The following is a 22,762-nucleotide window of genomic DNA, read 5'->3' on the forward strand; positions in this document are numbered from 1 at the left end:
AAATAATTTTTCCTTTGCAATTTTGAAGGATTGCTTTGAATTTTTCTGGCCTCTCGAGTTGCTGTTGAGAAATCCAAACCTCGCCGATGTCTGATTCTTTGTGTCCTTTCCCCCCTTTTCTGAAAACTCACAGGACCTGAAATTTCACAACATGCCTGGCGTGGGTGTGGGTTCATCCATCTTGTTGGCTCTCGGTACGTCCTTCCGTGTGGAAATGTGCTCCTGTGCTGGGAGTTTCTTGAATTTGCTGGAACCCCTTTGTTTTTCTCTGTTCTCGCTTTCTGAGACTCCTGTCATTCAGCACCGGACGCTCTTGGGCAGGCCCTCTGATTCTCTTTGCTCTCGGGCCTATTTTCCGTTTGTCTTTCTGCTTCCGTTTCTAGGAGGTCTCCCCTACCTTGTCTTCCAGCCCTTCTGTTGATTCGTTTGTTTGTTTCTCCCATGATATTTTTAATTTCCAAGAGCTCTGTTTGCTCTCGGAATGGGCCTGTAACAGTATGTGCACAGCCGCCTGTGGATTTGCTGGTCCTGTAGCCTTCGCGTACTTCGTGGAGGATGTCAATGCGTGTTTGTCTTTTTTTTCTTTTTCCCTCGTGCAGGCTGTTTCCTTCCAGTTGCTTTTTTCTACTGCTTTCTTTTGGTTTCTACCTTTGAGGGCCTCTGTCCTCAACTGCCCAGTGACCTTTGGTTGCCGCTCATGGTTGCTCACAGGGGCTAAAAGCTGCCTGGGAGTCCGGTTTCCAACCTGCATGGTAGGTGATATGTGTGTCGTTTGTGGGGGAACCTCAGTGTCAATATCCTGAGGTCTTCCCTTTTCAGCTGTGTCAGGTGTCCGAGGAGGGGAGGAGCGGGCTGCTGTGTTGTGGGAGCAGAGTGGGGTAAAGGGACAAGACAGGCAGGCTTACTTAACATTCCTCCACCATTTTTGACAAGGTAACCAGGCCTTCAACTGTGCCTCATAACCCCCAGTATAGACCCTGGGCTTTGCCCTCTCCAGAGAGTAAACGTCTGTTCTTCAGGAGAGGGGTGGTCTCCAGCCACATGAGGAGCAGTTCATCCCAGTCCCAGGGGCCCCGGAGCCACGGCTCCCTAGTCTTCCGTGGATTCTGGGGAGGAAACTGCTGGATGTGCAGCCTTCCCCACCACCCGATAGGGGCCTCAAGGTCAGGTATCAAGAGCTGCCTTCCAGCTTCCAGAGTTGCATGGCTGTGGTCTCCTCTCCTGGTCTCTCTGTCCTTGGGGCTTTAGAGCTTTAAAAACAACAACAAAAAACTCTTCACTCAAGTTTTGGTGGGATTTCAGGAGAAAGGAAAATGAGATGCCTCAAGTAGGCTTTGCACAGATCAGCACAAGGAGAAGGGTGATGAGGTGGGGGCATCCCGGGAAAGATGTGCTCCAAGGGAGATGGAGAGTGCTTGGATTCTTCGGGAACAAGAAAGAGGCAGTTTGGCTGGAGTTACAAGATTCGGGAGGCTGATGGGCAATCAGGCTGGAAAGGCAGGTTGCACTGACAATAGGAGAGGGCCTGCGGGAGGGAGAGCTTACTTGTGGGTAGTTGGGGGGGGGAGGTTAGAGGAGAGTGAAATAAGGCCTGTATTTGGGCGTGCTAACTACCACTAGTATATAGCACAGATTGGTAGCTAAATCTAACCAAGGGTAATGGTTGGTAATGGTTAGGAGGCTTTCGTACTAGTTGAAGTAACACGAAGGGGATAATCTAGGGTGTGTTCATAGAAATGAAAGGAAAGAGGCCATGAAGGCTTTAAGAGAACTGACAGGCCTCCTTGGCCAGATGGTGGGTACGGGGGAGGGAAGAGCTGAAGATGATCCCCAAACTGAAGCCCTAGTCCCTGGGGAGATGGAAGACAGGAAGAAGTGTTGGATTTGGGTTTTGGGGTGTGTGTCATTTGGGGGAGCAGGAGGAGGGTGAGGAGGAAGGGGATAAGTTCTGTTACAGAATAGACATTTGACATGTACATCCAACAGCTATTATTTTAAATCCTAACACTTCAACCTGCAAATGCCTATGTTGGTCAAGAGAGAGGGAGGGCAAGACAAGGTGTCAAGGATATGAACAAAGAAATCAGTCCTTAGAAAACAAAAGAATAATTATCATGTTGTTAAATGAGATTATCAAAAGAATCTTTAGTTTGATATTCTCACAGGTTAATTGGTGTTGTGGAATGGCTTCTGAGCTGCCTTAAGACATGGAGAGAGTGCCAAATTCATTTCTTCCTTAGCTCACCCCCATGTTTTAACTGAATTAAGCACTTGTACATCAGGCTTTTACAAAAAAAAACAGAGGCCTCTTTATTGGGTTCTGTAGCCAAAAGAGAAAATGGAGAAGGGGTGCTGTTCACCCAGACACACACACACACACGCACACGCACACGCACATGCACACACACACCCTCATCTCTGCGTCAAGGTGGGCTGCTCGGGCCATCTGGTGCTCTTTCGGCGGCTGTCCAGGAGGTGAGGAAAGGGCCCTGATCGCTAAGTTTGCCAATTTCTGGGGCATACATCTGCCCACTGTGGCCAAGTGTAGGCCTCCAGTGTGATGCCACTGAGCACGGAGTTGGACAGAAGCAGAGTCAGGGAGCCAGTGGGAGTGAGCAGGAGTGAGCTGCATCCTCACGGTGGGTCCTTGGTGACGTGATACGGCTGGGCAGATGGACTGTTTCTTAGGTTGTCTTGTTGGGGTCGAGGCGTGTTTCAGTGTCCTCGCAATAAACAGAGTGCTTCATGGCACAGCCCCAGCCCCGACTGGGCCTCGGCTGTCCTCTGGCTCTCCCTTCACAGCCCTTCCCCCGCCACCTCTGTCCATCAGAAGCAGGGCCAGCCCCGCGGTCCAGCTTCTAATTCTAGAAGCTGACAGTTGTAATAAAGGCTGCTTCTGGGCCAGGCACTAATCCGAGGGCTTCACAAGCATTAACTCGTTTGGTCTTTGTAACAACCCCACGTGCCCGTGCTGTTGCTGTCACTATGATGAAGAAATTGATGGTCAGAGGTTAAGCAACTTGCCCAGAGTCAGTGGGCTTGGTGGAGCCCTGATCTGAACCCAGGCAGTGGGACCCTGGGATCTTAACCAGTGTTATCCCCATCCTCTGTGCCAGCATCTGAGAATTCTCTTTACATGTTTCTTTCCTCCTCACACCCAGTCGGTCCTCAGCACCGCTGGTTTGTTGGGGTAAAATACAGATAAAACATAGGATGCCTAGTTAAATTTAATTTTCGGATAAACAACAAATAATTTTGTAATATGCCCCAAATAGTGCATGGGATATACTCAAACTTTGAAAAAAATGTTATTTATCTGACAATCAGATTTTGACCGAATGGCAGCCCTCCGGTAGTTTTACGTTGGTTGAGAACAGAGTCGGGAGTGTGAGAGGAGACTGAAGTGAGCGGTCTTGCTGCTCGTGGTTCTCTGGCCAGGTTGTGCTGAGGGCTACAGGTCTCTGGTCCACAGTATGCTGTAAAGTAAAACATACTTAATATCTAAACTCCAAACATGTTTAACTTTTGCTTTTGTTCCTCTAAAGAAAGAATATTAAAACAGCATTTTGTAGGAACATGCCAAAACACAGGTAGGAAACTGCTTTCTTCCCCATTCTCCGAGGATAATCACAACAGAAATTGAAGAAGTCTCATACAACCAGTCTAACATTTTGCTATTCCAAAAGAGTCACTTGACCTAAACTGACTCATTCAGAGAACTGTCTAAATTCTTTTAAAACCCCCTCAGAGGGAAATGCCACTGTTCTGTCTAATCTGTATCTTTTGCTGATCTGACTGGCCAGACAGTTTTTCTTAAAGTTAAATATCAGTCATCTCTGATGCAGCTTGGACTCATTATTCCTGGTTCTTGGAACAGCTGCTGCTAACAAGGAGTTTGGATGTGAACAGGATGCCCTGCCATCTGCAGATTTATCTTCCTTGGTCTGCTGCTCTTCCGGTTGTGCCTCCTGGAATGAGATGTCTGGGCTTCTCAGCCCGGAGAGCCACCGTGCAAGAGCTGCTGGTCATTTCAGGCCTTGGCCCGGTCAGTGCATCAGGTGACAGTGGGTCCCAGCCAGCTACATATTATAGCTGCCTGTGGCCGGGCACTGGGATATTTCCCCTGGGACTATCCCAGCAAGTGCAGGTGCTTTGGTCTCAGAGTAGGGAGGCATTCTCTATCGACTTCAGGGTCAGTCTTTCACCTGTACCAGGGAGACCCGCCCTGGGCTTGCTCCATCTCTTACTGCCTTCCCCACTTCCTCTTCCTCTGCTCTTCCTAGGACTTAGTAACTACTCTGTCATGCAGGAAGATGCCTGCCATGTATATAATGGAGCATGGTTCATATCTAGAATACATAAAGACTTACTACAATTCAGTAAGAAAAAGACAACCAGTCCAGTAGAAAAAGGGGCAAATAATATGAACAGGCAATTCATAAAAGAGAAAACCTAAAAATAATCTCAACAATTCTGAGAAAATATCCAGCTTTACTAATAATCAGAGAAATGATTTTCTACCCATGAGATTGACAAAAATCAAAGTCTGACAGAAGAGTTGGCAGAGATGTAGGGAAATAGAATTTCTGTTGTGCTTCTGGTGGCTACATCAGTTATTGGGACAACTGCTTTAGAGAGCTGCTTGGCAGTATTGACATTTAAAATGTGCCTGCCAGGGGCACCTGGGTGGCTGTCAGTTGACTTTCTGAGTCTTGATTTCAGCTCAGGCCATGATCTCAGGGTCGTGAGATTGAGCCCAGTGTCAGGCTCTGCACTGAGTGTGGGCCCGCTTGGGATTCTCTCTCTCCCTCTGCCTCTGCCCCCCTCCCCACTTGTGCACACACGCACTCTCTCTAAAAAAAAAAAAAAAAAAAAAAGGTAAAATGTGCCTGCCATCTGAGGCAGCAGTTCCAATTCTATGTGTAGGCGCTGGAGAAATTCCTGCACATTTTGTATATGGGTTCAAGGTTATTCATTTTTTAACATTTTAATTGAGATTATTATGGTTGTTTCCAAACATCCATAAAAATGGAGCAAATAGTACAATGAATTTCATGTGCCTGTAACCTGGTTTCAACAATGATCCCTTTGCCAATCTATACATCACAGTTTGTTTTTTTTTTTTTAAAGATTTTATTTATTTATTTGACAGAGAGAGAGATAGCGAGAGCAGGGGAACACAAGCAGGGGGAGTGGGAGAGGGAGAAGCAGGCTTCCCGCGGAGCAGGGAGCCCGATGCGGGGCTTGATCCCAGGACCCTGGGATCATGACCCGAGCTGAAGGCAGACGCTTAACGACTGAGCCACCCAGGCGCCCACATCACAGTCTTTAATAGCTAAAATTTGGAGACAACCTCTGGTCTGTGTCCCTAATTTGAGCATGGATGAGCTGTAGTATGTATACCATTATACAGCCATTAAAATTAACGACCTATATTGACTTGTATCAATGTGGATAGATTCCAAATATGTTGGGTGAAAAAAGTGAGTTAAAAAATGACAGTATATCATTTATGGAAAAATTAAAACACAAGTGTATGTTCTAGATACACATCTAGGTAGATGTGTATCCAGAATCTATCTAATCAGTGTAAAATCCACAAAGGGGGAGCACCCTGAGGGACTGGCTTGTGGTAGCCCCTGGGGATCAGGGGAGGAGGAAAGGGGTGGGGGATGGGATTGGAATAAGAGCAAGAAAAATTGCAGCTGTTTGTTGAGTTGCTTTTCCTTTTGTTAACTTTAACTGTAATTTTATCAAAATAATATATGTGGACACTTGGGGAAGTCAAATTGTGTCAGGAGGCCTGTAAAAACTCCCACCAGTCCCCTGCCCAACCTGCCCTCCCTGATTGTCTCCCCAGAGGCAAACACGTTACTCCTAGCTGCTGACACCCCTGTTTGCACAGGGCCTTTGACTCTGTCTGCTGGGCTCTGCTGTGGAAGACTTCGCTCCCTCCGCCCCAGCCCCCGACCTGTACCACTTTCCCTGGTTAGGTAACCATTTTTGTTTAAGTACATTTTCAGTTTGTACATTATTAAAATCAAGTAAATATTCACACTTGAGAACCCCAGGTGCATATGTGGTAACATTTTCTTGTATAACCTCTCAGTTTCCTGGAGTTACTGTTTGCCTCACTCTTCATCCCTAAATTGCAGATTGCCATCTACTCTCCATTCTTTCAGGGGCTTCAGGCAATCTAGTACCCCCTTTCTCTCCCTCTCCTGGCCTCTGCTGTAGTCCGGGCAGTGGTTCTCTGTCACCATCTTTCCGAGAGCCCCCCCTTGCCTCTTTCTGTGCCGGCTCCCACGTTCCTCATCTTGGTTTATTTACTCCCTCATCTTGTTAGTGCCCCTTCGCCAGGAGCTTCCCAGGCAAATGGGCTCATGGGCAGTGAGCTTGCCTTTGCTGGATGTGCCCAAAAAGGTCTTTATTTTGCCCCCCCCCCACTTGATTGGTAGTCTAACTGGGTGGAGAGTTCTAGGTTGGAGGACATCTTCCCTCAGAAGTAGCTTCTGGCTCAGTGTCCCTGTCAAAGACCGTTACGTGACCACCTTCTCGTTCTCCTTTTTGGAAGTGTAGTAGCCTGGATAGTGGCCCCCAAAGATCTCTGGGTCCTCATCCCTGGACGCTGTAAATGGCAAAAGTGTTTTTGCAGAGGTGATGAGGGGAAGGACCTTGACATGGGGAGATGACCCCAGATTACCTGGGGACCCTTTTAATGCTGTCACACGTGTCCTCGGGAGAGAGAGGTAGGAGATTACACATGGCAGGGAAGGCCAAGTGCCCCCAGAGGCCAAGACTGGAGGGATGTGGCCACAAGCAGAGGTGTCTGGCAGGCACCACAAGCAGGGGGCCGTGGGATAGGACACCCTCTCCCAAGACTTTGGGGGGGATCATGGCCCTCCCAGCACCTTGATTTGAGCCCATGTAACTGATGCTGAACTTCTGGCCTCCAAAATGGAGAGGGAATAGATCTTTGTTGCTTTAAGCCACGAAGTCTGTGGTGATTTGTGACGCTTGCACCAGCAAACTCATGCAGGAAGCTGGTGGATCCCGCCCGGTCCCCTCGCCAGGTGGGACTTGCGGCGTCATGCTGGCATCTCCAAGCGCCCTCGCCACCGCCGCCAGAGTGCACGTCCCCAGCACCGGGACTGCTTTGTGCCAGTCTTCCTGTTCTGCTCTCTGGGCAATGTCCTCAACTGTCTTCTCATTCTTCTATTTATTATGGTTAAAAATGTCTGCAACTCTATTTTTAATTTCCTAGAGCTCTTTCTCGTTGCCTTTAAAATAGCTGCCGCCTCTCAATGCAATAGCTTCTCTTACTTCTCTGAGATTAATTATAGTTTTTTTCCTAACTATCTGCTCTCCATATTACTCTTCTCCTCAGAGTTCCCTGTTTTATTCCCCATTTGTTTTGGTGAGTTTGGGGTGATCGCCTCAAATAGCTGGTGATCTTGGCTGTCCATTCATACTGAAGACTGACACGGACACGGGTCGGAAAGCCTGGGTGCAGTGGGACTCGAGGGCTGCTCTTGGCCGGCCGCCACACCCCTTGGAGGAGAGACTGAGGCAGCCGCTTCCCCAGCACCTGCCGGTCACTGCCGCTCTGCCCTGGGCTGGTGGCTTCCTTGAGAGGGGTCCTCGCCATGCCACCTGCCTGTCAGCCCGGGGCCGCTTTATGGAAGCTGAGGGGTGTGTGGCGTCCCTGTCCTGCCTGGCCACCCTTCCCCGGTTCCCCGGGCTCTGTCTGCCACCTGTCCCCCCCAGGTGGAGCCTCTCCAGGGCCTGGGGGCCAGGGGCAGCGCCATCTGGCCTGCCTGGGTCTCACCTCGACTCTAGACCCTTGCCCTCGGGGCACAGGGAACTGTCGCGGGGGGTTGGGAGGACCCGGCATGGGACCTGAGGGGTCTCAGGACCGAGCGGTCCTCCCAGGGGCCGCGGGTGTTGCTCTTCCTCGCTGCTCGCTACCTACACTTCGGTGTTAACTGGGCATCACTAGGCATCACTGCCGTTCATTCCTGCTTTTCAGGCAGGAGCCACGAGTCCTCCTCACCTGTGGCCACCACCCCTCGTCTAAGAGGTGGTGGCGGTACTGCTGCCGCCGTGTTTCTGGGTTCTCACTGTCTCTGGCCTACATTAGAACATCTTCCTCATTTGTCTTCCACCTTCTAGTCTTTCCTCCTCACATCCAGCTTCCTCAGAACGGCCGGAGGGGTCCCGCCACACTGCAGGTCTCTTCTCCCCTGCCTGGTTTTTGGCTGGCACCTCCCGACCCCAGGGATACGGTCCTCGTCCCTTGCTGTGCTTGCAAGCTCCTGACCTGGTGTCAGAGTCCAGGTGCTGGCCCTTGACCTCCTCCTGAGCACCTTCACTCCTGCCTCTGGCCTCAGTGCACAGCCACTACTAGGCTGTTCCCTCCTTTGCCTTTGCTCCAGCTGCCCCACGCCTGAACCGCCTCCCCCTTCTCCTCGTCCTTGAAGATTCGGCCCTGGTGTCCTTCAGGAGGTCGTCCTGCTGCCTGCCCGCTCTCCGTGCAGCTGCGTGCTCGTGCTGGCGCTGCTCACAGCTCGTGGTCGCTGCCTCCCACTCGGCCTTCCCTGGAGGGAACACTGACCACAATCCTAAATAGCTCCATACTCTGAAGGCCCTGCTGTGGCCTGGGTCAGCCTGAGCAGGTGAAAGAAGGGGACATTTTTACCAGCCTATGTCCTCCCTTGTCCTGGTCCTTGGTTTTAGGGTCTCAGTAGGTTCTGGTCCTCAGTGGAGAACCTGGGTCTGCTTGTTTCCTAGGGCTGCCAAAGCAAAGTCCCCGAAACTCATAACAGAGATTTATTATCTCACACTTCTGGAGGCCAGAAGTCTAAAATCAAGAAGGTGTCGGCAGGGCCTTGCTTCCTCCAAAAGCTGTAGGGGAGGGTCCTTCCTTATCTCCTGACTTCTGGTACTTTCTAGCAAGCCTTCTAGATGAATCTTTCTGGACACATGGCCGTCTTCTCCCTGTGTGTCTTCATAGGATCTGCCCTCTGTGTTTGTCTTTCTCTGGTTCCAAATTTCCCCTTTTTATAAGGACATCAAGCATATTGTATTAGGGCCTACCCTAAGGGCCTCATTTTCACTGAATACCCATGCAGTTCCAACTAAGGTCACATTCTGAGACCCTGGGGTTTGGGGCTTCCATAGGCCTCCTTGGGGAACACACGGTTCAGCCCATACACTGGCATCTACTTTCCTGCCACCCTGGGACTGGGGTGAACTGGGTGAACAAGTGGGGAGGGTGTCCTCCATGACTTTTCAGCGGGGGTGGTGTGCCGTGAAGGGGTCAGGGAGCTTCCTGGCCCACCCGCGTGCCTGCTGCATTCTGGGGTCTGTCTCCCTGCACAGCCACTGTCCAGAATGGAGTGCCAGTTGCCTTGCTCAGCCCTCCTGGTTCCTATCTTCTGTTTGGGAGGGGCTTTTTGCTGAACTTGCCCTTTCAGCTAAACTTCCTTGTTAACACTTTGGGCTCTAATCTGTGTGTAAGGGGCACTTGTATGTCCCACTAACTTGTGTGTGCTGCTCCTAGGAGGGGCTGTGACTCTTTGTCTCAGCATTCCGTAGTATTTCTGGAAACTCGTGATCTGAAGGATTCGTTCATTTGTTCGTTCATTAATTCGTTCCCCAGACATTTAATCACAGCGTCAGGCACAGTACAGAGGACAAGGGAGACAGCGAAGGACAAAATAAACCGAGGATCCCGTCACCAAGGTCCTCCCAGTGTCTTGTGAGATGGGTCAACGAATCATTATAACATTAAGTGCTCCTTCCCGAGGACAGATGTGACCTCACAGACATCCTCCATAGACAGGAAGACAGTGGGGTGTGGCAAGGACAGTGACAGAGCTTTTCCAGGGAGGGTGTGGAGCTCGCTGAGGAGGTGTGATGTCCAGGAATGCCTTCTGAGTGAGTCCTAAAGGATGTGGAGCTGTCAGGGCCAGTGGCCCTCTGACACTCTGGTACCTGGGCAGGCATGCGCAGGTCGGCAGTAGCTCTCCTTTTGCACCAGGGGGCAGTGTTCAACCTGCCAGTCTCCCCTGCCCTTGAAAGAGGCTGGGTCAGGGCAGCCCCTGCTGTGCCAGTCGCACCCTCCTCATCCCTGTCCTTCCCTGCCACTGCCCTCAGGCCCAGACCCCTGGCTCGCCTCCTTCCTCGGAGCCTGATCCACGCCCCTGCCTCTACATATCCTGGCAGCCCACGCAGCACCATTTGTCCCAGTGTGGCTGTCCCACCCTCTTCCCCTGTCCCTGCAGCCTTAAATCAAGGGCTTGTGGGGCCATGCTGGCGTGGCTCTGAACCACGGAGGCCACTCACGGTAGCAGGCAGCTGAGCTGCCCCAGGCCACGTGCTGTTTCCTCTCCCATCTCTGACTTTGGTATTCTTGCTCTCCTTTCTTCTTGTCTGTCACCTTCCCTGCTTTTGTGTCCTCTCTTCAGCTCCCCCTACCCAGACATCTCAGCCTTAGTCAAGCCTCTCTTGGGCGCTTTGATACCGGCTGAGTTCTTTCCTTTCATCTGTCCCTGCTGGCCACCAGCCCTGGGGCCCCCGTTGGACACGGTTAGGACAGCGCAGAGCTGCCTGGAGAGAAAGCTCCCCGGGAGCAGCCCCATCCATCAGAGGCTCGCTTCTGCCACGGCTGGAGTCCTCTGCCAAGAGCTCCTTCCTTCTGCTTTTGACCTGCTTTTGCTGGCACTGCTGAGGCCAGCTGGGGGCCGGGGCTGGAGCCTGGTGGGGGTGTGCGTGCTGGGAGGGTCGGGGGAGCAGATGTATGGGAATCTTGTTCGTTCATTTGGAGATCCTTGGGGCCTGTTTCTGAGCCACTCTCCCTTCTTCTCACCCCCTCTGGCTGCCCTCCTACATGGATGTGCCGAGGGGCTTGGGAACGGGCGGCGGGGAGCCCAGACTGTGGGCTTCCAAAACCTCCATCAGCCAGGCGCCCCCACAGCAGGGCCATGGCTTCCCCTTCCGGTGTGCCTCCTGCCCACAGCTGCCCTCCGAGGCTGTAGGAGATGCCACCTGACAGCTATTTAGGGTGGAAACTCTGGACAGATCCTTTTTTTTTTTTTTTTTTAAAGATTTTATTTATTTATTTGAGAGAGAGACACAGCAAGAGAGGGAACAGGGGGAGTGGGAGAGGGAGAGGCAGGCTTCCCACGGAGCAGGTAGCCCCAACGTGGGGCTCAATCCCAGGACCCTGGGACCATGACCTGAGCCGAAGGCACCCCTGACAGATCCTTGAAGGAGCATTCCAGGGCCTGACGCTTGGCTCCACCACGAAGGTGGCAGCCTTACCCTGGTCCCAGCAGGGCTCCTCTGGCTGAGAGCACACCCACCCTGAGCACAGTGGCTGTATTGTGTGGACAAAAATGTGGACGACGATGGCCTGACAGCCGAATTTTGTGCTGTTCCTGGTTGCAAGAGGCAGCCTGGGAGATGTAGTTTAGGTCTGCAGTGGTGGTACTTCTAGTGACATTTTGGTGACTTATTGGACAAATTGAAGCTACCCTAGCTTACTGGGGACACAGGATTGCTGGCACTGTTGGCCTGCTCCCTGGTGGGACCTGCAGAGGCCACTGGTGGCCCTGCTGGAAGTTCAGGCCAGTGACAGGGTTTTTATCAGGAGTGGGATTTTTGGGGTTTTGGTTTCCAAGTGCCCGTCACGCTGTGCTTTCGATGAAAGCCACAACTTACTCCTTTAGTTGGTGAAGACTCCATATGCCCTGATGGATCAGAGCTCCCGCTCTGGAGGGCGGCATACACATTGGGCTCAAAACCAGCCCTGCTGGGTGGCCTGGGTGTGGTTCCTTACCTGTACAAGGGTGTGATGAGGAATGGTAAGAGTTGCCTGAGTTAGCACTTGAGAACATCCCGTGCGTAGCTCCGTACCTGGTGAAGACTAAAGGCGCTGCTCGGTGTGCGGTTGGCACAGGTCCCCACCTGCCGGCACTGGCCTGGCACGTAGGCAGAGCTTGGGGAGTGCTGCGTGTCCTCAAAGCCAAGCGGGCGGGCCATCAAGACTGGGCAGAAGGCGCCCCGACCGTTCCCCTCCCTCCTTCCACAGGTTGTTGTAGGCACCTTCCTGATTGTCACCACTGCCTTCTCGAAGGAGAGCGCTGAGCTTATTGATCCAGTGTTGGAGGAGAAATCGAAGCTCGGAGAGAAGTAGGAAGTGTGGAGTCGTGCTGAGAGGCGGCGGGGAGAAAGCGGGTGTTGCAGACACCCCCTGCCTCACTGTGCCTCAGCTTGCCGGCAGGGCGCTGTTTATGCGGCCCGAGTGAGAGTCAAAGCCGTCTTGCTCCCTGTCTCTAATGCACACCCCGAGGCCAAGGAAAGGGATCTGTCAGCTGGCATTTGCAAAAAATAGCGAACAGGCTTCTCTGGGACGGTCAGCTCTCTGGAGAGGAAACCAGGGTAAGGGGTCTGCGGGTGATGGTTGTTGCTTTGCTCTTACTCACGGCTTCTTTCCCCATCGCTGAGGCCAGGGAAGGAGATGTTTGCTCCTGTGCATGCCCCGTGTGGAGCAAGGCGACATGGTGCGCCTGGGGCGGGTAACCAGGCGCTTGCTGTGCTCGGGCAGCATCCGAGCGGCCTCTCCTCCTGAGGAGATCCAGCCGGCGAGGCTGTCCTGTCCGGGAGAGCAGCCTCTCCGGCCCAAGGGTTCCAGGGCTTTCCAAGATGCCAGGTTTGGTTAACGAGGCCCTTGGAGCTTTTAAGGGAGATTCTTAGCCAAACTGTCCGTGAGTTTGAGGATTTCTTAGTTACCATCCACCCACCGAAAACCCACGCTGGGAGCCTGGCCCCAGCCCCACACCACTCACCTGTGACCAGCACCTGTGGCTGTTCTCTGCCCTGGTGTGAGGATGACAAGGATGCCACCTGGAACAGCGCCCGAGGGAACGCCGGCACTCCGGAGGCTGTTTTTGGGAAAGTGCCGGTGTGAGGTGAGGCTGGCACTCAGGTCACCCCACGAGGCCAGGGCTTGATCTCTGAGCAAGGGGCCCCATTTAATGCCAGAGGCAGCCCCTCTAGGAGGGCTGTGGGAAGGGAGTCTGGTACCCGGCGGCCTCCCCATTGCCCTCCGCTCCCACCCCAGGGGCTCTGCTTCTACTGGTGGGTCTGGCCAGGTGCCTCAGACAGTGAAGCTTCCTGCCTCCGTCCCACCTCCCCCCACCAAGCACTGCACAGGGGCCTCTCCTCCCTTCTGGGTTGGGAGAGGGGGCGAGATTCAGGGAGCAGTGGAATCTGCCCACTCAGCACCTCCCTTTGGCCCATCCCAGAGCCCACAAGCTCAACATACCCAGAGTGGACTCATCACACACGACCCATGAATGTCCTGCTTCCCGGACGAAGAGGGTTCTGTGAGGCAGCCCACCTCTGTCCTTCAGGTTTCCTCCAGCTGTAGTTGATTCTGGAAAGGCCTCAGGAGGCACCAGGCAACTGACCGCCCACCCCTGGGTTTCAGGTCTAGGAGGAGAGTAGGATTTGACAAGGGAAGAGGCTGGGTGCTGAGCTAGCCAAGTTCTAAGAAGGGTGGACATGTTCTGGGAATGAGAGGACATTTTACGTCATCCCTGGTCCTTCTGTCCCTGGTCCAGAGCTCTTGGTGTGTAAGGTGGTATCGCCGGGGAAGGCCAGGCTGCAGGGTCTGTGAGAATCAGACATGGGAGTGTGTGTGGTGGGGGGAGGGCGCTCTGAGGCCTGCGTGGGTGTTTTAGGCTCCCTCTTTTCCTCACTGTGAGCTGGGAGGCACTTGGTGCCCACCCTCTGCACAGCTTCCAGGGATCCCTTTCTGTATCTGGAAAAAGCAGGGAGTATGAGGGGGTGTTCATACACAAGATGACGGGGTAAGTGCCTGAGGGATAGCAGGAGCAAACCCACCCAGGTGGGAGGAAAAATTGGGCCTCCCCGGAAATAGTTGAAACTTCCAGAGGTTTGAGAATCTTGGTGCCACTGGCCCGGGCCATGAGGCTGCTCACCTGTAGACAGGTAAAGAAGACCTGGAGCTGGCTCACCTGGGGCAAGAGGTGAGGAAGGTGAGGTGGCCCCACTGTGTGTGGGGGGAGGGGGCCCAGCCTCACTGTTGTTTCGCAGGATATATGGGAGTCCTTCACCTCCCCCAGGGAGACGATTCAGACATTCCACTTAGCTTTTTTCCACAAAGATCTTCCGATCCCTTCCATATATGTCTCCATTGTGCTCATTGTAAATGACATCCCCAGTGGAGAAGGTGTAGACTGTATGGAGAAGCATAAAGAAGGAAAAGAACAACACTGCACCAATTCTAGAACATGGGCGTGAGTGACATGCTGTCTGACAGAGCTCTTTCCGGTTATTTTCCTTGCCTAAAAAAAGCTTCCTGAAATCATATTATTTACCGTTTTAATTTCCGTAGCATCACGTTGTGTCACAAGCATTCACCTTGTCGTCAGAGCTGTGCAAACAAGCATCTTTAATGTACATAACATCCGTATAGATGCCCTAGTGTTGGATCTTTAAATGGCTTCTAATTATTTGCTGTTGTAAATAATGCTGTTTTGAACATCTTTCTGCATCCATCTTGGTTCCCATTTTAGAATATTTCCTTGGGTTAACTTCCTAGAATGGTCACCACAGGACCAAGGGGCAGAAATATTTCAAAGGCTCTTGATAGAATTTCCAGGGAGCTTTCCAGAGAGCTGCCGTGATACCCGGACCTCGCCTGGTGGGTCTGTCTCCCATAGGCCTTACCCACACTAAATCTGGTGGTTTTACAACACTGTTGCTAATTTAATAGGCAAAGTGTCACCTCACTGTTCTCTCTTGTCTGTGGTGAAACTGCTAATGGTTTCTTAACCACTCCTGTTTACTGCTCTGTTTCTGAGCTTGTCCTGAAGGAGCGCTTTGCTTCTTCTTGACTTAACCCTATGTGGTAGGTTGGACTCTTTCTACGGGGCCTTGTCCCCACCGCAGAGCTGCCTGTGGCCCCGAGCAGAGCAGGCTTTCGGTGCCCAGGACGAGGTGAGGTGGGTGCTCTCTGGTGTGTGCGCCGTTGTCGTCTGCCAGGGCGGTGGGCTCCCGTGGCTCCCCCAGGAGAGCGTGCCCCTCCCAGTGGGCCGGTTACCTGAAGCAGATCTCAGGGGATCAGGCTGCTAGTGGATCTGTGGGGGAGATCACGGGGTGATATCTGGAGTTCAGTGCACCTCAGGTGGCCATTGATAGAGAAGGAGGCTTCTACCACTGTGTGAGGAAGTCGTGCTCCTGAAGTCTGAGCGGAGGCTTTGCTTCCTGAGACGGCACATTGATGCAGGTTGGCTCCTTGAGAGATCTGCCGTTACCTCGTTGCCTGGCCAGGCGGAACCCCAATGGAGGGACACAGGGGCCAGTGTGGCGCGGGGAGGTCCTAAAACCCAGGCTGCTGGGCCCCGGAGAGGGCACCGAAGGGGACTCTGACGAACACACATTGAGGGCACGCAGGATTGCTTTAGGAGCTTGAAGTGTTTTGAAAGTTATTAGAGCGCTAGGGTGAGCTTGGATTCTGTTTGGGTTTGACTTTGCTCCCTTCCCTACAGCCAGTCAGTACCCCAGGGATTATTGGGCTTGGCCAGGGATTGAGGGTGAGCCTGCTGGCTTTCGTGTGGGGCACTAAGGGGCAGTGGGGGAGGGGGGCTGGGGCGGGACCCTCACTCTTCCTGAGGGGAACCCTCTTTGCCGAATCTGCTCTAACCCGGCTCTGACTTCCCAGATGCTGAAGTTCCAAACTGTCCGTGGGGGCCTGAGGCTCCTGCGTATCCGCCGAGCCTCCACCGCCCCCGCTGCCTCCCCAAATGTCCGGCGCCTGGAGTACAAGCCCATCAAGAAAGTCATGGTGGCCAATAGAGGTGAGTGCCCTTGGGGCCGGCGAGAGGAACCACGTATCCAGCCCAGCCTTAGCATTCCTGTTCTGCCCTTGCCCTGCGTACCAGCTCCCCGCCTCGCTTCTGCTTCTGTAAGGACCCAGGAATCTAGCGTCTTGTCCATTGCCCGCTCCCTTCAAGGTGAGATTGCCATCCGCGTGTTCCGGGCCTGCACAGAGCTGGGTATCCGCACTGTGGCTGTCTACTCGGAGCAGGACACAGGCCAGATGCACCGGCAGAAAGCAGACGAAGCCTACCTCATCGGCCGTGGCCTCGCGCCGGTGCAGGCCTATCTGCACATCCCAGACATCATCAAGGTGGCCAAGGTGATCAGGGTGGGGCCTGGGTGCTATGCGTGGCCTCCAGGCCAACCGCAGTAAGTGTCTGTGAATAGGGGAATGAATGAATGAATGAATGAATGAATGAATGAACGAACGAACCAAGTGTGGTGGGGGGAGGTGCACGGGCCACGGGGTTGGCTCTGGGCCTGTGTGAAGGAATTGGAGAGCTGCTGCACTCCTCTCACTGCTCCTGCCCCCAGGAAAACAACGTGGATGCGGTGCACCCTGGCTACGGGTTCCTGTCGGAGCGAGCGGACTTCGCCCAGGCCTGCCAGGATGCCGGTGTGCGCTTCATCGGGCCGAGCCCCGAGGTGGTCCGCAAGATGGGAGATAAGGTGGAGGCCCGGGCCATTGCCATTGCTGCAGGTACGTGTGGCCGAGAGGCCACCAGGGGCCGCACGGCTCAGGAGGGGCTGTCCGAGGAGGGGGCTGGCGGGTTTGGGCAGGGATTCCAGCCTGTTACAGAGGACCCACGTGCCTGTCTCCCAACAGGTGTCCCCGTGGTCCCTGGCACAGACGCCCCCATCACCTCCCTGCACGAGGCCCATGAGTTCTCCAACACCTACGGCTTCCCCATTATCTTCAAGGCCGCCTATGGGGGCGGGGGGCGTGGCATGAGGGTCGTGCACAGCTATGAGGTGAGCAGAAGCCCAGGGCTGGGAGCAGAGCAGGGAGCCCAGCTGGACTGTGAGGCCACCCACAGAGCAGACCCTGGGGTTCCGAGAGTGGGTGGGGTCCTGCAGAGGGTGAGACAGAGCTGTAGGGCCCAGTGTCTGCTCCGCTTGCCTGCCTCTCAGGAGCTGGAGGAAAACTACAACCGGGCCTACTCGGAGGCTCTGGCCGCCTTTGGGAACGGAGCGCTGTTTGTGGAGAAGTTCATCGAGAAGCCGCGCCACATCGAGGTGCAGATCCTAGGTGAGCGTTCACGGGGCCACAGCCCAAGGCAGGCTGTGGAGGCTGGACTGGTCAGGGCCCAGGCCTTGGTGGTGGTGGTTTCTCTGCTCACTGCTCCGACTGCTGGGAGCCGGCATTGACCGGCCCTAGTAGTTGTGTGGGGGTTGGTGGGTATTAGGGAAGTGTTTAGACCCCTGGAGAAGCCGAGCTTCCCTCTCACTTTAGGAGACCAGTACGGGAACATTCTGCACCTGTACGAGCGAGACTGTTCCATCCAGCGGCGGCACCAGAAAGTGGTCGAGATTGCCCCTGCCGCCCACCTGGACCCCCAGCTTCGGACGCGGCTCACCAGTGACTCTGTCAAACTTGCTAAGCAGGTGAAGGGCAGGGGCCTTTGGGGACAGTCTCCCAGGCGGAGATAAGGAGCCTGTTCCTAGAGGCTCCCTCTGAGCTCCTGCTGGCTTAGGCCTCATGCCAGGGGTCCTGCCCGGATGGGGACGGTCTGCTAGGGAGCAGGGGGGCCCAGAGTGACTGGCTCTGGGAGGGTGGGGTAGGGCCCGTCTGGGAGGAGAAAGGGCTGACACGGGCTCTTTGGGATCCTCGCTGTGTGAGGAGCAGAGGTTCCAGGCCCAGAGACCCAAGCCTGGAGTCCAGAAAGGCTGAGAAGAGGGAGGGAAAGAGGCCACTGGCCACTGTGCACAGATGGAGCTTCTGCGTGGCACTGACTAACCACTGGAACAAAAGGAATGAGATCCAGTGGGTTCTGGCAAGATTAAGAAACATTATTAAGGCATTTCTTCTCATTCATTCTCGACCGTCCCCGGCATCACATCTGTTGCCCCCCATTGATCCTCAGGTCCTCCTCTGCCAGTCTTCGCTCTCCTGGGCATGGAGGCGGGAGATGGCATACTGGCTCCCCAGCAGTGACCTGCCCCCCAGGCCTGCCCCGGAGACCACCTGCCGTGGCCAGGCCTGGAGCAGGGGTCCCGCTGTCTGTTCTTTGTTCGGAAGAGAGCCCACCCCCTCTCAGAGTCCAGGCACCCTGCCCCCACCCCGGCCTCCCCTTCCCGGGGCCCCGAGGGAGAGCATCTTCTCAGATCTGCCTTCCCCAGCAGACAGGGTGGGCCGGCCCTGCTCTCCTTCCAGAGCTGTGCTCCCGCAGACCTCTCACAGCAGATGATTCTGTGACCTTACCTGGCTGAAAGACAGGGGCAGCACTCTGCAGAGAGGTTTCAGCCACAGTTAATATGAGGCTTGGTGAGGCTCTAGTTTAGAGTTGACATTTGGGTTATTTCATATGAGGAGTAATCTTACCTGGAGCTGGGTCTAATTTATTGGCTTATTAGGCCACGTGTCACTCTATAACAGATTTGAGGGAGCTAACTGAAGTCTGTTTTGTGGTTCTGGTAGGACCAGAGTGAGACTGGAATGAGGGTTGAGTTTTGCATTAGAATCATCACTGTTGGTTCCTCTCAGCAGACACCTCTTTGGGTCATGGCCAGAGGTGGTGACGAGTAGAGCAGAGGGGAACTTTCTGAAAACCCTCTGAGAGTGAGGAGGTCCAGCAGAGGCCGGGGTAGACGTGGCTGAGAGGGTGCTGGGATGCTGTCCTCCGGGGAGAGGGTGCCGAGTCTGGGGCCCGTGGCAGCTGCTGAATCTTGCCCCAGACAAGCCAGTGCAGCCACCAGAGGCTCAGGCGGAGTCCTGGGGAGCCAGCCAGGCAGGGGCCCAGCCGCGGGCTACGTGGGCTGCGGGCATTCGCCTCGGGGCAGGGCTGGTTGTGCCTTCCATTGGGGCAGGGCATGTGGCGGTCTGTTCCTTTTGGAACCGGCCCGATGGCTGAGGCTGAGCCAGAGTGGCTGCCAGGCCCCATCAGTCGGGCCCCGCTGACGCGACCGCCCCGCAGGTGGGCTACGAGAACGCGGGCACGGTGGAGTTCCTGGTGGACAGACACGGCAAGCACTACTTCATCGAGGTCAACTCCCGCCTGCAGGTGGAGCACACTGTCACCGAGGAGATCACCGAGTGAGTGGGGCGGGGGTGGTGGGGGCGGCAGCCTCTGGGAAGGGGCAGCTTCCAGGTTTCTGGTGAAATCCATGTCAGCAGCTCCTGGGGAGCTCAGCGTATCTCCACTATGCTAGAGAGCAGTCAGGGATCTAGGTACTTACTTTTTACAAAAATTATTATTGGAAAAGCATTATATTTGGGGCGCCTGGGTGGCTCAGTGGGTTAAGCGTCCAACTCTTGACTTTAGCACAGGCCATGATCTCGGTCGTGGGATAGAGCCCTGCATCTAGCTCTGTGCTGGGCATGGAGACTGCTTAAGATTCTCTCTTTCTCAAAAAAAAAAAAAAAAGAGAGAGAAAGAAGGAAGGAAGGAGGGAAAAGAAAAAGGAAAGGAAAGCATTATATGCCTATTGTAAGAATTAAGGAGCAAATAAAAAGATTGAGAACTCCACCCTCAGAACCAGGATGCTGAGGCGGCTCGGGCCGGGTATGCCGGGGGAAGGTCTCATCTCCGGGGTTTCAGATGAGGAGCCGGAGGCTCAGGGCAAGACAGTTGCCAGCCCAGCGCAGCATTGCTTGTGCGTGCTCTAACTCTCCTGGTTTTGTTCCATCTTTATTTATTTTATTTTATTTTATTTTATTTTATTTTTTTATTTTTTATTTTTTTAAAGATTTTATTTATTTATTTGACAGAGAGAGACACAGCGAGAGAGGGAATACAAGCAGGGGGAGCGGGAGAGGGAGAAGCAGGCTTCCCGCGGAGCAGGGAGCCCGATGCGGGGCTCGATCCCAGGACCCTAGGATCATGACCTGAGCCGAAGGCAGACGCTTAACGACTGAGCCACCCAGGCGCCCCTATCTTTATTTATTTTACCATATAAATAGTTTGACACAATTGACATGTTATGTGTAGAATTTCTAGTCTACTTAATTGAAAGCATCCTCCAGGCCACTGTTCTTTCTGAAACTGTAGGTGTGTGTTTCATAACTTAGGTACATGGCCCTCCGTTGCTAGACACTCAGGTCGTTTCTGGTTTTTGCAGCTCGTAAGGGTGGTCAGTTACCATCTTTGTGCCTAGCTCTTTGCCTTCCCCTCTGAAGAGTTCTGGGGATAGACACTTTCCATGTGGTTACCTGAGCGAAGCCTAATCAGGTTTCCAGATTGCTTGTATCAGTTTGTTCTCCCATAAGCATTGAGTAGAGACACTTAAAAATCTGCCCATTTTATAAACCATTCAGTTGTTTCAAGATCCTATTTTGAGCCATTTAAGTGTGAAGCCCTGGCTTTGGGCCGGTCCACCTCACCCTGGAACTTTTCTGACAGTTTGTTCCTCCCCCGACCCCCACCTGAGATTGAGGATGCTGTGGGGGCGCCTGCCTTTGCTCAGCAGGTGCACAGAGGCTTCCAGACTCCTTGTCCTCTCGAGGTAAAGGCTGAGTTGAGGTGGACGCTCTGGCTTTGGATTCTGGCTCCATGAGACTTTGCCCGATTGCACCGCTGTAAACTTGTTGTCGATCTCGGGCCTGCCACAAGCCTGCTGTGTTAAGGGTGGAAGTCTGTGCTTGCTCAGGAGTAGAGGTTTTGTGTCAGAAAGACACAGACCCCACAGACACAGGGTGCAGGTTCCTCCCCGGCCACTATCCACACAAAGCTTGGGTGAGCTGCAGCCTCTCTGACCCTCAGGCTCCTCCTCCTCTGATAGAAATGACAGACTCTCAGAGCATCATCGTGGAGATCAAGCTTGAAAAGAACACAGCCTTAAGTCCGTGGTGTGTGGATACGGGGATGCACGGTAGTCGTCGTCACTACTGTGAAGTGCTCTATAGGACACTGGGGAAAATCTGCCAGTGCCATTTGCAGGCTGTCCCTGTCACAAGACTCAGTGACAATACATTTAAAATCTTGAGTTTTTTTGGTTTTTGTTTTTTTCGAAATCTGTCGCTGTCCTTAGGAGCATGGCAGTCAGTGAGGCTGAGCTTATAAAATCATGCACACTTGGAGAGTTCTGTGCACTAAGATCTCCTGTGGGGTGGGGTCTCGGGCACAAGCCCAGCCACCGCACAGATCCCGGGAGGACGGCACCCTCCCCGTGGCACATCCCCTCGTGGACCCTCCCAACGGCTTGTGTTTCCCATTTCAGCAAGCCCCGTGGTCACAACCCCGCTCTCTTGCAGACCGCCCCCTGCCTCTGTCGGGGTGTAGTGCGTATCGCTCTCCGCACGGAGTGTCTGAGCCTTCAAGTCCGGCTTCATCGAGCGAGGGTTTGGGGGAGGCAGGAGGACAGAGACCCTAGGGAGAAAGTAGGGCAGGGTATGGGGAGGGGCCGTTTGGTGGTGGGTACCAGAACAGGTAGATGCAAATATTCCAGTTGGCCCCTCTCTGGCTGCCACCTCCTTATTCAGACTGCCTGGAGTTCCCGACCCAAGTGGGCACCGGGCAGGGGCTGCTGGTCTGGTGGGAAGGAGCGGATGAAGAGTCGGCAGGCAGGGGTGGGGACCACCCTCCTCATCCATCCCCTGCCTCATGTTCCGTTCCTCCCTGCCCCCCTGCAGTGTGGACTTGGTCCATGCCCAGATCCACGTGGCCGAGGGCCGGAGCCTGCCTGACCTGGGCCTGCGGCAGGAGAACATCCGTATCAACGGCTGTGCTATTCAGTGCCGGGTCACCACGGAGGACCCTGCGCGCAGCTTCCAGCCGGACACTGGCCGCATTGAGGTACGTCAGCCTTCCCACGGAACACGCCCTGGTCTCGTGGGCGGGGAGACCCTCCTGTGTGCCCAGCGGGGCGAGGGAACCCTCACTTGGGATGGCTGAGGGTACGCAGGAGCCAGGCTCTGTCCAAGAGTAAGGAGAGAGCATTCCAGGGGGAGACAGCCATGAGCACAGATTAAAAAACCAGGGAGTGAATCGTGCGGAACAGGGAGCAGACCAGCTGGGTGGAGCCAAATGTAGGGTCCCCAGAAACGAAGCCCAGGCCCTCGATTTTGGCTTCTTACAAGAGCCCAAGGACAGAGCAGTGGCCTCTGTCCTGCCTTCGGTCTGAGGGAGTGTGTTGGCAAGGCAGGACCTGGGGGTTGCTGCAAAGGACTGGGGCCCAGATGTCCCAGTGGAGAGGACAGGCTGAGCGAGGCGCCCATTATGGATCAATGCCGCAGTCATACGGCAGGGAGAAGGTGGAAGGCAGGGAGGAGGCCGGCTCGGGGCCGCCCGGGGCTGGGTGGGCAGACGTGGAGGTCGGCCCTGCCGTGCCTCTGCCCCCGGGAGTATGTCCTGCTCCCCCTCTCTTTTCTCAGCACAGACAGCCCTCCCCCGCCCCTCCCCACTCCCAGCCTCTGGGCCTGCTTGGGGCAGGCGCCCTCTGAACCGCTGGGGTGCCTGTCCCCTGGCCCTCTAGCTCACGCTGGCTCAGAATACTTCTGGAACCTTCAGCAGCACTCCTACCAGCTCCGCTGCTTTACTGCTTCCCCATCTGGTCTGAGCCTCCAAGGAAGCAGGACATGCGCGGGAGCTCAGGTTCTGGCCCAGGGAGAGGGCCAGGATGATTTGGAGACAGATACTGGGCTTCTGAGAAACAAGTGATGCGGGGAGGGAAAGGGAGGATCTGGATTCTGAAA

General features: G+C 54.4%; 1 protein-coding gene across 4 annotated transcripts in view; it reads left to right on the plus strand.

The window, feature by feature from the left end:
* Positions 1-22,762, plus strand: part of PC (pyruvate carboxylase) — a 97,746-nt gene that overhangs the window by 58,785 nt on the left and 16,199 nt on the right. For 2 of the 4 annotated variants that reach the window (XM_078057743.1, XM_036121455.2), the window contains 8 exons: positions 15,755-15,890; positions 16,047-16,231; positions 16,447-16,612; positions 16,739-16,884; positions 17,044-17,161; positions 17,366-17,517; positions 19,047-19,165; positions 21,701-21,863. In XM_078057743.1, the coding sequence (XP_077913869.1) occupies positions 15,755-15,890; positions 16,047-16,231; positions 16,447-16,612; positions 16,739-16,884; positions 17,044-17,161; positions 17,366-17,517; positions 19,047-19,165; positions 21,701-21,863 (1,185 nt within the window). Of the gene's footprint in view, positions 1-258; positions 753-12,094; positions 12,445-15,754; positions 15,891-16,046; positions 16,232-16,446; positions 16,613-16,738; positions 16,885-17,043; positions 17,162-17,365; positions 17,518-19,046; positions 19,166-21,700; positions 21,864-22,762 lie in introns of those variants that run through there. The other 2 variants (XM_078057744.1, XM_036121454.2) reach the window with 2 other exon arrangements.

This window comes from Halichoerus grypus, chromosome 11 (genome assembly GCF_964656455.1).
Source record: "Halichoerus grypus chromosome 11, mHalGry1.hap1.1, whole genome shotgun sequence".
In the NCBI taxonomy this organism is placed as follows: Eukaryota; Metazoa; Chordata; class Mammalia; order Carnivora; family Phocidae; genus Halichoerus; species Halichoerus grypus.